Consider the following 15,000-nt stretch of genomic DNA (forward strand, 5'->3'; position numbering starts at 1 on the left):
GTAAAATGAATCCCAGGCGGAGAGAGAGTGCTCTCATCAATGTGCAAGCCCTGCTGCTCTAAATTTGGTCATTACTTTGGCCAATCACAACGGGCATAGGCATTTAAGGTGATTCCCTGGTTTTGCATTGCACAACCCTACTGCGCATAATTGCTCGCATCATTGGCGCGCGCATTCAGTACAGTGTGACGTCTTCGTATTTAAATCAAGGAGATAGAAAAATCGGTTAAGAGGTCTATTGGATATAAACGAGCCTCCAGCATCTAGACTTACATTTATTATTTTCTTGTTTTTCTAAAGGACACTGGTTATGTCAGAATGGATCAACAGTCAGTTGATTTCTCACAGAAAATGAAAGACTATGGATCAATGCAAATGGTAAAAGGGAAACGAGGACGGGAACAATTTCAGGGGCAGCAGATGGAATTTCTAATATGGAGACTTCTAGAGGTACGCCACTAATACTGAATATGTAGATGGAGATCTGAAGTGTAGGACTCAACATTTTTTTGGCACATTTCAGGAGGGAAAAAGACAAGAGGTCATGGAACGAGTCCGAGAGCTTATCGCTCAAATCACCACACACGAGAAAGAAATCCAATCCGTGAAAAAAGCAGGCGAGGAATCTTTCAAGAAAAAAGACGATCAGATGAAGAGAGTGTTGGCAAGAGAATCAGAGATAAAGAAAATGACTGAAGAACAGAAAACCATCATCAAGAACTTGGCTTCAATCTGGAAAAGTCGTAGAATCGGACAAAAGTACATTCGTAGACAGGACCAACAGAGAAATCTCAAACTACTCGAGGAAGCAATGAAAGAAAACGAAATACCTTCAGATCTTTATAAGGTGTGGTGCAAAATTTTGACTGGTTCTTAATTGGAGGTTCGAAATAACGTGTTTGCAAGTACGCATTTTCATTGGCCCGTACATAAATCTCGAGCCATTTCTCCACCAATCAGAAGCATGTGCGACTCGCTAACATTCATTCCCCGCGCTTTCTATGAGTTCTAATTGGCTAATTGACTGTGTCAATGTGCGAGGGTGACTTTCATCTTCTTTTGCTTCTTTTTTTCAAGCTTACAGTCTCAGAACCTTGATTTCAATTTAATCATGTCTCTTCTATACCTATTCACAGTCCACAAAGAAGCTTATAAAAGAGGCCATGGAATTCCCTCGAAAACGTTTAATCGAAATTGTGACAAAGTATGTACACTTTCGGAGAATGAAAGAAATAAACGATAACGTTCAGAGAATGAAGATGGAATCCAACATTGACGAGAGAGTGCTACAGGCGATGAGAGATGCAGAGGAAAGAATGCGTAAGGTAGCGTCAATATTTGAATTGAGCATAGCAATAGTTGTGATTAAAATACTTTACTCTTCATATTAGGTTAATCTTCTCCACTGCAGATACACGATGAATCCGAACGACTCAAGTTCCCGTATGGATAATTTTTTTTCTAAGGGGCAAAACTAGAAATATTAATTGTTTAATTGTTGCGGAAGAAAGAAAATGTTTAGGAATTACCCTTGAACCATATTTGCTTAACGAATGACAATTTTATTTAGCAAAGAAATCTTGCCCAGTTGAATTGATTTCTCTTGCAGCAATTTTTTGACCAAACCTGAAGTGTCCGCGACAATTATGCCTTGGGTAGGACAGGATAGACAAACCCTCGAATGAACCACCCTACAGGCAGATATTGAGTTAATTATTGATAATTAATAATAATAATAATAATAATAATAATAATAATAATAATAATGTAACCTTTCACTTAACGAATATCAGGCAGTGTTGGGTCTCTTTGCAAAGAGTTTAATCGTTTAATAAATTTGTGGTCGTTTCGCCCACAAGTCAGTTACTTCACTTGTGTAGGCGAATCGAGTGAGTGTGCACAATCCCTGCCTCGGGAATCCCTTGATTGTGGACAAAACGACTGTATACCTTCAAAGCACCACTGTATGCAAATTACGTATGACAGAAGTTTGAACTGCGGAAGATCAGCAAATTCGGGAATGTTTCTTAAGCAGTGACAAAAAGAAAGCCTATATGAAGAACACTGAGCTTCCAGGTATTGGTAATCGAGCACCACAACGGTATTGCGGAGGTCATGGATTCAAATTAAGGGCGTCAAGCCTGGGTCGGGTTGTTCGAAAGCCGATTAACTTAATCCAGGATTAGCGTAAACTTTGTTTCACGTTTTCCCCTTTTTGGTGAGAGTTTCTTTTGCTTATTTTTGTTTTTCAAGATTGACTTCCTCCGATGTAAAGTTTTGCCGAATATCAGCGTTGAACAGCATTTGGGAGTAGAGAAATAAACTCCTTGGTTAATTTTTAATCTGGGATTAGCGTTAATCGGCTTTTGAACAACTGGGCCCTGGACTTTATGGGATTTCCTCGTTATTCCTTAGGTAACGTTCGTAACTGTAATCATCTACAACTCTTAGCAAGGTTTTCTTTCTCATCTTGCGCAGCAAAAAGAAACATGGCGATTGAAAAAGGAGACATTAATTAAAGAACGCGCGGATATCTTGGATCGCTTACATCAAGTGTAAGTAATTAGCTGAAATTCTCTAGAGAGCACGAGGAACAAAAACCAGACGAAACTTTTTTAGAATAACTCATAATTTGAATTAAAGACACCATCTAGACCCAATAAATAGCAACTGCAACAAAGGGACGAATAAATTAGAGTTTTGCCGCATGGTTCAGCTATCTGGATTTGCTGAATTTCCCCGCCCAACCTTGTTTTGTTTTCCCTTTTTTCCTGTATAGCATCATAGTTTCTGGAATGGTTGCAACCTTCCAATCAGTGCGGAATTAATAACCTGAGAATTAGGCCCTTGGGGAGGGGGAGAGGAGAGGCCTGGTACTCAGTGAGGTATAAAATTGTTCTCAGTTTTCAGTTGTTATTGCCCCAGACTCATTTATCTTTTGTGTTATCTCCAGTTTAACTCAAGTGCACGAAGAAACGGGGCTCCTGTTGACCAAACCGATGGACTTGATTCCCCGACTAGAAGATATTAAGGAAGATGTAAAAGGGATCAAAGAAGAGGACATCTCGAATGCCGTTAATATTCCCAAGGAACGAGCAAAACTACGCAAAGAGCAATTGCAGGCTCAAGCTGTCAAAGACCAACCTCTAACCACTGTGGATGGTACAGGAGTCACAAGCGAAGGCCTCCAAGGGGCAACATGGAAGGTAATTGAAATAAGAGGTCACTAGATCCTGAAAAATAATCACATTTCCTGTGATGCAGCCTTTCGTTCTTTTTGTTCGAAAAATGCAAAGGGACAGCCTAAATGCAAGAAATCATATGCAAACATAATTCTTCCAACACGAAGTGCCCTGTTAAATCTGACAATTCGCTTTGTTTTCCAAGAATAAGTTAAGTGTTTGGTTAATGCAGCCTTTTATCTTAACTTGAAGAGCAAAGTTTAGGGGACACCGCACTTTCCGACGTTAATTGCCTGTATTGCAAGACACGGGTGACGTTGAACTTGGGGAGAAAAGTAACGTTTGTCAAAATCGGCGTCCATCTAATTATGGCGGCGAACTTCCGAACATACCCGGAGTATTTGGAGCCGTCGGAACCTGCATTATGTTTCCCAATGGTTTGCTTTGTGTAAGACAAGGGGCTATCCACCCGAATTGTTGACATTCCTTCTGAAATCAGTTCTCATAATCAATTTCAGGTCACGTCCACCTTCCCCCCTGCGATGATTACAACACCCAAACTTCTGCACATGGACATTAATCGCAGCCGTTCTGTGGCTCAAGAGTAAGCTATTACCGTGATAATGCAACCTGACTTGATGCTACTGTTCGTCCGTTTTTCTCTGATAGTATATTTGCCCTCAGGATCAGTGCAGTCTTAGCGATGTACTTTTTTCATTATGCTCCAGTTGTCCCCTTTCTCGTAAGAAAAGTTAACTTTGTACTTTCCTAAAAACCCTGAACGCCTACCTACCCCCTCATCACGCCAAAGTTATTGTGGCCTCCACATTTGTAACTTCAGTTTTTATGTGGTTGCGTGGAAATGATGACTCGTTTTTCGCAAATTGTAAGTAAGTGAAGCAGAAACCCAGTAGTTCGAAAATTATGGATCAAAGACACCGAAATGAAGATGAACATTTCCCTACGTTTTCTTTTCCTTTCAGAGTTTTATTGCGTTTAAGCCAAGGATCTCTGGATAAAAAGTCAGTGAGTCTTCCCCCAGCAACCTTTTTCCCATCGCTATATGGTTACTACAAAAGACCGGATGACGGCATTCGAAAGATCCGAAGCGAACCCTCTGCTAAGCCAAAGAACACCATTAGAACATTGAGATCGAAAGTAACGTTCCTTCCTCCCATTGCAACGCTTTACCCTGGAGACGAACAAAAGGAGAAGGATATTTCTTAATCGTATTTTACCGTTGTAACTTTTGATCACTTATTTTTGGATTTCTGTTAGATATCTTACGGTGCACGCACTTTAGGCCAGCAGACCGATAAAGAAAATAATAAATGCACTTGCCTCGATTTTGCCGAACTGTCACGATTGGTGAGTTCGTCTTCGTTAACAAGGTGAATAAATTGGCCCAGGAGTCCATGAGTAGGAGCCTCCCTATGCAGTACTATATCCTAGAGTCAACCTTTGCGAGTATCTTTCTGGTTTTAGAACCAACCATTCAGCAGGAGTCAGATTTCCTTCAATTTTACACAATTTGGATACATTGTTTGTGCTATTTTTGTCTTCGTTTGACAATAAATTTATTCTGATTCGCCACTCTAAAAAGTACGTGCAAAAAAAAAAAAGAAAAAGGTAAAAGTAAGTATAAATATTTACCCTCCGATTTTTAGAGTAGCTATAGTAGCTAATATATCCGAGCATTGAACAGAACAACTTTAAGAATCCCAACTGGCCGGTGGCAAACGAGTTGGCTATTTACAAGTGCAGCCAGGAAATTGAACCAGGGACTTCATGGAACAAATTCAACGAGTGGTCAGAACGTGTCTTGAACCCGGGATCAGAGATGCAGAGACGAAGAACCCGTGGCGTTCTAAACATAGAGAGATACGCGCAAAGGTTGTCTCAAAGGGCTTTATGGGAGACGCAGGCTCCTACACATGGACTGATTAAGTTAGTCATTCCTCGTCCGTTGACAAAGTGAAATGTTTGTCTCCACAAGGGTTACACTTTCAGTGAAAGCCAAGTTACCACCTCAATTATCTTGCCATAAACCCAACCTAATTTGAGAGGGCGTTAGCCCTTGAAATTTTCACTTCTTATTGCGTTCGTTCTTATCTTGGGTATCCTGTGCATACGGTGAGCTTCAGCAAGTTTTGGTTCGTCGCTTTTTCAGAGCCATCCAATTTCGACCCCAGAGCTCTTCTCTTGACTGACGGGGAGAAGAGCTCTGGGGAACAGAGAAACAAAGTGTCTTCTCATTGGTTTTCATGCAGAACAATCAAAAGCGTCTCTTATTGGTGTATTCATGTTAGCACGAGGAGTGAGCAGGCGCCGTAAGGTTCAAATAGCCAATCTTTGGCAATAAGAAGCCTACGGCGCATGTTCTCCTATATAGAGTTTCCCAGAGCCTTGGCTTGGATGCTCTGGTGACGAGAATGAGCGCCATCTTGAATAAGTCATATGAGCATGCGCATCTCGGCTTTGATACATCATATGCGCAAACGACGATTGCGCAGCTCGTGATTGTTTGTGTTGAGTCCCCATTGCACCAATTTTGGTAAGGGACATTTAATTTGAGATATAGCAAGGAAAGGAAAGGAACTTTATTTAAGTGTCTAATCTTCTAGCGCTGTAGAGCACTAATCGGGGACACTGTAAATTGAAATTAACAAGTTAACGCAAATGAAATCAAATGTTGGTTTTTGAGGAAAGGGGAAAACCGGAGTACCCGGAGAAAAACCTCTCGGTGCAGAGTAGAGAACCAACAAACTCAACCCACATATGACGCCGAGTCTGGGAATCGAACACGGGCCACATTGGTGGGAGGCGAGCGCTCTCACCACTGCGCCAGCCCTGCAATGATCACGCAATTTAAAAATATTTCAACAATTCAGTTTTTGTGAGATCATCACTTGTGTACTCCATTTACTTTCCAGTTTTAGCTAAATTCCACAAGCCTCACATATTAATACTTTCGATAGACAAAAGGATCCACATTGACCTGTGCTGTTTACCCCAAAGACGAGTTTTTATGATAGGGTTCTTGACAATATGGATACTTCCTTGAGGAAGGCAAGACCTAACGCTCATTTTGAAAATAAACGTTTCGTTAATGCGTAATGCGAAACGTTCACACATTGTGTTTCATCATCGTTTCGTGTCTTGCTATACACAAATTGGTCTCAAATTTAAAGGAACATGTTAAAACTAAGCTACCTTCCGAATGTTAACACTATGTTTTGATAACTAAGGGTAACATAAACCAACAAAAACTGACAATTTCTTGTGAGGCAGAAGCTCCAAGGATCCCAAACATTCCCTGTAAATGTTTGTGAAGATTTAAAGTGCCCCTGACCCAAAAATATTTTTTGCACTAAAATGAATCTTTGCACCTGTTGGAAACGCATTGCGGCCATTTTTTTCCTTTTTCTAACAAATCCTGCCTTTTTATAGGCTTCAAAACTGGCGAAAAACCAAGTAGAAAGGGAGTGGGTCTATTCCTGATTTGACGTCACAAACTACTTTGCATGCATGTTTACAAAGCGTTGAATGCAATGTAAATCAGTTTGTGGCTGCAATGCGTTTCCAACAGGTGCATAGATTCATTTTAGTGAAAAAAATATTTTGGGGTTAGGGGCAGTTTAAAACAAAATTGCACAACCCGGTTAGGTACATCGTACATCAGGCCTAAATTTTCTAGCTATCTTATTATTCAATGCAACTTCAATAAGAAGTGCTGATTTGTTGGAAAATTGACTACAGAAAAAATGACCTCATGCTAACAAGGCAAACTTTGCAAACAAAGACACCCCGCAGTTCCCAATATTATAAGTTTGTAATCAAGTTTGTTACTAGAAAACCCACTTGACATTGACCAATCAAGACCATAGTAGCTTTTCATGTGCTTTTTATTAGTTCACATTGTTTTGATGATAAGAAAGGTTAGTTTCCTCCTCCACCACCTGTTTGACGTGGTCCACCAGTTCCTGGACGTGGAGCTTGAGGATTGCCATTCTTAAAAAAATAAAATTGTCAAAAATAAATGAATTACCTTTATAACCCCTGAACTACTATCAAGCGTTATACATGTTTTTCCAAACTTTACAAGCTCTTAAATGATGAATGCTTGTCACTATCACAAAATTTTCGAATCTGATTGGTTATCAAAAGCCCTGATTTCAGCCTTAACAGGACAGTTTGTAATTGGATAGTTGAACGCATCATCAAGCGTGTGCTCGTTGTACTTGAATCATTAATTTATCTTCTTCCAGAGCTATTTGTAAAAACTAAGAAAAGTTGAGCAGATAAGCTATAAATTTTATCACCGTCATCTTCTCGTATTTTGTGATAGTAAAACTTACGATTAATTGATAACAGGACTTGTGTTGTACAATTCAGGGAGTAATTGTGCTCGAAATTTTAAAATTATAGGCATCAGGCAAACTTACTTGCTCGGTTACTCTCTAAATCATAACCATTACAATTTTCTCAAATTTGATTGGTGCATTAACTGCTTTATTTTTCACTAATTACTAGTATTGTGTAATTGGAACTGTAATTGGACACTTGGCTGTAATTGGACAGTTACATCAGCCAATTATATTAAGTGCACTCAGCTTAATCCACCAATCACAGAATTAATCACAATAACCGTAGCAACAACCACTTACCCTACCAAACTGGGGATTTTCCAAAATGGACAAATTTGTAACATTAGACAGCGAAAAAGGAATGCATTTTTTCCCTCAGACATTGTAATGGTTAATGATGAATTGGTAATAGGACTTCGTGTCATCCAATTCGGTCTGTAATCATACTCGTGATTAATTACAAAAATCAGACTCCTGCAGATTTTGTTAATCACTCGTATGATTACAGACCGAATTGGACTCCACTCAGTGTTATCATTACTATTAATAGAGTATTGCACTACACCTCATCCAATCGGAGCTAAAAATGAAAACGAAAATGGCAGCAAACTCACCCTACGAGGAAACCTTGGAGGTGGAACTCTGATTTTTCTGTCTGCCTTTGAGCGATTCCTGACAACCTTTGAGTGAATTGCACAGCTCACACAATAGTGAAGTTTCACATATAGTTTGGGAAGAGGGTACACTGTAACAAAGAAATTCAACCATCAATCCACAAGCCACCAAAAGGCTTTGGAAGTTAAATAAAGGATGAAAGGAACTGTGCTTGAGGCCATAGCACTAGCACCAGCACAGTGACGCCCATGGGACACGTACAAAAACCAACTACCGCAAACACTAGCGTATAAGCCACACTCGTAGATAAGCTGCACCCCTTATTTTGCTGATCAATGTTAAGCAGTCAAAAACTATGAACTCTCCATTCACTCCTTGACCCCTGGGGGTGAGACTTCACACATTTTACTCTGTCTAACGCCAGACGATTTAACTTGTCAAATGTGGGCATCCTCCGGCGTTTGAGATGTCAATGGGTTAAGCAAGGAAAAAAAAAACCTTCAAGAGCTTTAGCAGACCCCAAACCATGCTATTCATGTCTTCCAAAAGAAAATAGAAACTGATGGTCTCATAGATATAGATAAGCCACACCCCCAATTTATGGTCCAAAATCTGACCAAAAAGGTGTAGCTTATACATGTACGCAAACGTTTATGGTATTTTTCTTTATTGTATGAATAGTCCTATGAGTGGACAAAAAGAACCAAATCCTGGGCTCCGATTGGCTACCTGAGTGGGCAAGAAATTGATTTCTTGCTTGGTCCCGCAAACTCAAAGATCCTTTTTTAGTGTTTTATCCCATATAATAAGTCCTTTATTGACCAAGATTGTTTGGTCAAGATGGCTGCATATTGGCCTCAATCTTTTTTGCCTCAGCCCATTAACATGCAAAATAAAGAACAAGCCATCTTGACCTCAAGCTTGGTCAATAACCCATATATCCAGCCTGACTCAACTCAGTCGATCAGTGTCCAATAACAATAACAGTTGACATTTATGACTTGTTTGAGTAGAGTAACCAAATGTTGTCATTGTCAAAATGATTTTTAATCTACGGGTTAAAAGGATCTGCCTTTAATTACGTTGATTTGGGAAAAAAGTAGCTGACTTCTCTGAGTGAAGCAGATGACACTTTTCATCGGTTGATGGGTCTCACTGAAACCACAGAGTGTTCTATCCCATGACCAGGCCAAATTTATGTCTCCCTCACAACATTTTCACCAAGTAATGAACTTTTAATTCTTTCACTGAAGAGTACAGCTGTAATTTCAATCCTTGTTCTACAAGCTCATGATCGTAATATCATATGGGCAATAAAGCTTGCTTTTCATTGTGTTCACTACCGTCACTCACTTTATGCCACAAACAGAAAAACAGCAAATGATTGTGAACTGCTGTTAAAAAAAAGGCAGCCTTACCATCGTATACACTTGCATCAGCTATATCCCTCACAGCAGCTGCCTCCACAATGTTCCTGATCACAAACTTCTTGATTGCTTTGTCCTTAGGGACACATCGTGCACAGTTTGTACAACGCACAAACTTGACATGACCACGCCCATGCTTGCTGCGCCCCCAATTACGTCTCTTCTTAGTCTGTAAAATTCATGTAGAACACCAAAACAAAAGGAGCTTAAAAAAATGGACTGTCAAAGACCTCAAACTACCGGTAGTTCTTCTGTTACAATGTCACCTATACACTATAAAACACACTATGAAAGGGTTGCTTCACGCAATGCTTTTGTTTGAATTCATTCTTGAAAGCACAACTGATTAATTATTCAACATGGTGATCAACAAACAGCAACAGAGACAAAAGCCCTAAAATATATTTCTAGCGCAACAAAAAGGGACCGCAGATTACAAAAAAGAACAACAGATAACATTTTATGGCATGTTACCAACACATAAGGGGCTTTTTTATTGCACAAATTATCACACAGCTTGATTTGCCTCCACGGTTGATTGATAAATCATTTGCATGTGCATAAGGCACTACACCTTTTATAGTGCGTCTTCGTGTTTAAGCTATGTGTTGTGAAATTAAAAAAAAAAATGGTGTCAGAGTTATCATAGAAGAAATAACAGAAGTCTACAAATTCATCTTTGGTCTCAAGCCAAAGTCTTGCAATTAACCTTTTTAGATACAGACCTTATTCGCTTATCACAGCACTTACATTGCGATGATATGCAATGACTAGTCTGCATTAAAATAAGAGAAGCAATGATGCATTTGCCAAAGCGAGGTCAACACAGCCCCACTTCTATTAACCCATCCACTCCCTGAACTGTCCCGCCAACTGAGTGATGCCTGCAAATGTTGGTTTTTGAGGAGAGAGGAAAACCGAAGTACCCGAGGAAAAACCTTTCGGAGCAGAGTAGAGAACCAACAAACTCAACCCACATATGGTGTAGAATCCGGAAATCGATCCCGGGCCAAATTGGTGGAAGGCGAGTGCTCTCACCACTGCGCCATTCCTGCTTCCTAATATATCTATCTCATTCCACTTTCCAGCTTAATTAACCCATAGACTCTAAGGTCAGACGATTTTACTCGTCAACTGGGGGACGTGCTAACGTGCCTGAGGAGCGAATGGGTTAAGAGGGATGTGTTGGAAAGGAATATATATTCAGTAAAAACTGAGTGGAATTTGAAAACTGGTTCATTGCTATTTCATTCCAAGAAGTTATTACTCGAAGCAAAACGACCATCTAAGATCAACTTTTTAGTGCAAACAAAATGAAGGAAAGGTGAAAGATACTGAAGCTTAAGATAACGTGGTTTTCGTAAAGCTAAATTATATAAAGAACATATACTTGGGATGAATTATTTCTCAAAGTAAGTATTTCAATCAGTATGTCAACACTAATGTGCACTAGGATAGACAAGTAAGGCTAAGAAACGCTCACAACAGCCCTAAATGCAGTAAATGCGAAGAAAACCACGAACATATTTGGTGAACATTTCTCAAAGACCCACCATTTTGAATGTGGAGAAGGAAAGAGAACGCACGCGTGTGGCCCCTGATATTTGTCTGAGACCACCCCTAAACTGTCTTGTACAATACTATTGCGGGCGCCCAGCCTACTTAGTAGTCGTCTTTTTTCGGAGGACCGACATAACGAACACTTCCGTGCAAAGCTCGGGTTTTGCCACGAACGACTGTTTCATCATTCACGTGGTTTTGGAAATCAAGATGGCGGCTTCGTTCTTCAACAGGCTTGCGGGTCTCGGAGTTGGTGTTGCAGCGGTTGGCGGGGTTGTAAACACAGCTCTTTACAATGGTAAGAAATCTTTGTTTACTGTTGTTGAAGTTTCGCAACTATTGAAGAACAGTGGCGAAAAATGTGGGGAGGGAGTTTAGTTTATCTGATATTGAGATCAACGCATACAGTACATGAGGCATTGCACATGAGCTTGTAGTGTACATATGATTTTCCACTGCAAGCATGCTCTCGTTTTAGCTTGTTTTCTTTGACTCTGAATAAGATTCAATATGGAGTGGTAAAGATTTATTGTATTCCTTAAAAATATTATTTTGTCCTCTGTTTCTTTGAATGGTTTAAAATAAAGTGGTGAAATTTTGAAAGCCATTTCATCAGACGTGTGGATCGCTTAGTTAATCCTCTTACACTCAAGAAGTACCTCCATTGAATATTAAAATTGACTGTCATTAGCCAGATTGAAATTCATTCGTGGCACTTTTTGTGGGTAAAACGATTTTGAGCTGAACTGTCAAATACCCTGCAAAGGGATCCCAATAAAACTTTGGCTACACAGAGAACCTAACACCCAGACTCCCTGAGAGAGGGAGCTTTGCATGGCAGGCTGTAGCTTGAAATTGCATTGCATGAAAGTTGTGTACAAATTATCTCTCAATTTTTAACTCTAGCAAAGAAAGACTTGTCATAATCCTGGGATACGTGTACTTTGGTCTTAAGGCATCCAACAACAAAATGGAGCATTCTCTGGTCATAACCACGCAGCCATGTAGTAGTGTTGTTGTGTAGCCCCCAACATGCATAGCCATGCAGCCCTGGTCTTTAAGGTTCTTTTCCAACTAGTGGGAGCTTTGGAGAAAGCAACTTTTTAAAATTAAGCCTTCATCACTTATTTTGTTATTAGTGGAAGGAGGCCACAGAGCTGTTATATTTGATAGATTTCAAGGTGTTAAACCCGACGTGGTTGGGGAAGGTACACACTTTCTCATCCCATGGGTCCAGAGACCAATCATATTTGACATTCGCAGCAGACCAAGGAATGTACCTGTTGTAACTGGAAGCAAAGGTTAGACTGTCAATTATAATCATTGATGAAATGACAGACTATTTTGAAGGATTTTCAAAATTTGTCTTGCTGTTAAAATAGAACAGAAGATACAGAGTCCAATTATTGTAAACTATTTTGCTACTTTCTGCCTTTGCTTGAAATCCTTTTGTCAACCCTGAGAAATAAAAAAGAGCTAACTTGTTTTTAGCCTGGAAATCAAATGAAATAAAATATTATTTGTATGCAGGCTTAACTGCCAGCTGGTTGGCTCGGTGGTTTCAGTGTTGTTTGAAACAAAAAAACACCTGCAAGCCTTGTTTTGTGCCTGCCATGATGTGCAGGAGTCAATTTCTTGAATCAGTAACTTTAAAAGGAATAGGAACCTGTAAAACAGTAGAGCGGCTCTTCACTTGTTGTCTAATCAACTTGAAAGTTAAACAACAATTATTAATAAATGAAGTTTCACTTGAGAATCAACTTTTTTTTGCTGTTTCAGAAACTTTTCATTGTAAAAGGCTGAATCTCTCAACTACTTTACCTTGCAGATTTACAGAATGTTAACATTACTCTGAGAATCCTGTTTAGACCTCAACCTCAGGTTTTACCCAAAATGTACATGAATCTTGGTGAGGATTATGATGAGAGGGTTCTGCCGTCAATCACCACTGAAGTTCTCAAGGCTGTCGTGGTAAGGTTTCCTGGCTGCTTTGAATGCATACAAATAAAGCAAGGAATTCATTCACAGTTGATGTGCCCTTCCTTGAAAACCTGTGGTTTAAATTGTGCTCTGTTAAATTTTGCTTACTAGGCTCAGTTTGATGCTGGAGAACTTATTACACAGAGAGAAGTGGTATGTGTTTCTTATGAAAATGAAAGCATGTCCTCTTTCAGACTGTAAATGATAGTGTCAGAAAGCCAAGTCCATGTTCATTTTAATTTGACATAAGGCCAAGGGCCTGTTTCTCGAAAGTCCCGAAAACGTTTCGGGCCTGAAAAGCCATTTGTGAAAGTGCCAACCACTTGTTTTGAAAAGTCGATCTTTTAACATGTTTGATGTTTTAAATCCTCTCCGTTCTTGAGATACGAAGGGAATTGTGACACCCGAAAATGGCCTGTAAAGTTTCGGGACTTTCAAGAAACGGGCCCCAGCTCACACAGAAGCCACTAAGGACCCACGCAGCTACAGCTTATCCAAGTTTCTGCACTTATGCCTAGAATACACCTAATTAGATTTATGCTCAATTTTGACATTGAACACAAAGTGTCCCTTTAGGTCTAAGCCCTTGCTATCTATTTCCAACAATAAAGTAAGGGTGAAAGTCTCCATTAACCCTTTGACTCCCACGCCAACCTGAATGGGCCATACTAAATATTTTACCCTGTGTAATGCCAGACGATTTTATTCATCAATGGGGAACCCCTGGGAGTCAATGGGTTGAACAATGACAACGGTGACGGCAACAAGAACATCACAAATTTGCATATTTAGTTGGCAAAAACACTAACTTTGCACACCCTGCACATGTGTTTTTCACTTTTGTCCATTTCTTTGCCGTTCCCTTCAAAACAGCAATGTGAAATAGCCAAATTTGAGGTTTAATCAAGGGTGTCAGCACTTGAAGATAAATTATTTTCATTTGCTCCCCTAAATTAAGCGCCGTTACGACAAGTATCATTCTTGAGGAACTACCACACCCTTGTCGTATTAAAAACCTTGAAATAATCACAAAGCGATTAAAATAACATGGATTTATATTTTGAGATGACGTTCTCATTGACATACAGTAGCTTGTCCTCGACTTCAGCCTTCAGTGACCCTGGAGTCAGGAATCTGGCATGCTAACCACTATACTTCCATGCCACCTCCCTTTTGACAAATTAATGTCTTCAGATTTTTTTTTCAAATTATGAAATGCAGATGCAAGGTTGTTTTGTCAACTCCAGTTCCAATTTAACATGAAATGTTGTTCATTTTGAGACATTTTATCAGAAAGGCAGTTTTTTATTATGTTTATAAAGATGCTTCTTTTAAGTACCAGATCAAAAGGGTGTAGTGAAAGCAAATCTACTAGTACTTCTTGGTTTACCGGAAAAGCGTAAATTGCACTTGAGGTGCTTATAATAACTTAATGGCAGACTCATAAATATTTCTAGACGCAGGTAGAATGATTAACAATTATTATTTGCTGAAGGCGACATGAAACATAATAATTTTGTTTTAGTATATTTGCATAGGTGATTATTTGAAAAATACACATTTTCTTTAAGATGACCAATTTCTTTGTCTGTCACCTCGACAAAATGTCGTCTGGCCATTGTGAAAAAACCACTTAGGTGATTATCATGTAATAATCACCTCAAGTACAACCAGTCAGTGCAGAGAATTTTCGATAATCACCAATGTTATTATACTAATACCAAATATATGTACAGACAGAGAGCTTTCTAATGACATAGGTGTTAAGGGTGATTGTGTCATTACATTTTCAGGTTTCTCAAAAAGTTCAGGAATCCTTGACTGAACGAGCAGCAAGTTTTGGACTTATTTTGGATGATATTTCTTTGG

General features: G+C 39.4%; 3 protein-coding genes across 3 annotated transcripts in view; 2 read left to right on the top strand and 1 right to left on the bottom strand.

Annotated features, from left to right (window-relative positions):
• Nucleotides 1–4,623, top strand: part of LOC137984471 (chromosome partition protein Smc-like) — a 17,269-nt gene extending 12,646 nt beyond the window's left edge. Inside the window, exons 11-17 of the mRNA XM_068831641.1 lie at nucleotides 301–378; nucleotides 524–847; nucleotides 1,137–1,325; nucleotides 2,479–2,555; nucleotides 2,954–3,206; nucleotides 3,701–3,786; nucleotides 4,166–4,623. Coding sequence (XP_068687742.1) covers nucleotides 301–378; nucleotides 524–847; nucleotides 1,137–1,325; nucleotides 2,479–2,555; nucleotides 2,954–3,206; nucleotides 3,701–3,786; nucleotides 4,166–4,409 — 1,251 coding nt within the window. The 3' untranslated portion in view covers nucleotides 4,410–4,623. The remainder of the gene's footprint in view (nucleotides 1–300; nucleotides 379–523; nucleotides 848–1,136; nucleotides 1,326–2,478; nucleotides 2,556–2,953; nucleotides 3,207–3,700; nucleotides 3,787–4,165) is intronic.
• Nucleotides 4,624–7,069: 2,446 nt separating this feature from the next.
• LOC137984472 (small ribosomal subunit protein eS26-like) lies at nucleotides 7,070–9,766 on the bottom strand (the record flags this gene model as incomplete). Its single annotated transcript, XM_068831643.1, has 3 exons — nucleotides 7,070–7,193; nucleotides 8,164–8,294; nucleotides 9,583–9,766. Coding segments are annotated over 3 exons (387 nt in total), but the record flags the coding sequence as incomplete, so codon positions are not given.
• A 1,523-nt stretch (nucleotides 9,767–11,289) lies between these two features.
• Nucleotides 11,290–15,000, top strand: part of LOC137985075 (prohibitin 1-like) — an 8,006-nt gene continuing 4,295 nt past the window's right edge. Inside the window, exons 1-5 of the mRNA XM_068832531.1 lie at nucleotides 11,290–11,449; nucleotides 12,291–12,452; nucleotides 12,980–13,122; nucleotides 13,243–13,284; nucleotides 14,925–14,999. Coding sequence (XP_068688632.1) covers nucleotides 11,362–11,449; nucleotides 12,291–12,452; nucleotides 12,980–13,122; nucleotides 13,243–13,284; nucleotides 14,925–14,999 — 510 coding nt within the window. The 5' untranslated portion in view covers nucleotides 11,290–11,361. The remainder of the gene's footprint in view (nucleotides 11,450–12,290; nucleotides 12,453–12,979; nucleotides 13,123–13,242; nucleotides 13,285–14,924; nucleotide 15,000) is intronic.

This window comes from Montipora foliosa, chromosome 14, assembly GCF_036669935.1.
Source record: "Montipora foliosa isolate CH-2021 chromosome 14, ASM3666993v2, whole genome shotgun sequence".
Lineage (NCBI taxonomy): Eukaryota > Metazoa > Cnidaria > Anthozoa > Scleractinia > Acroporidae > Montipora > Montipora foliosa.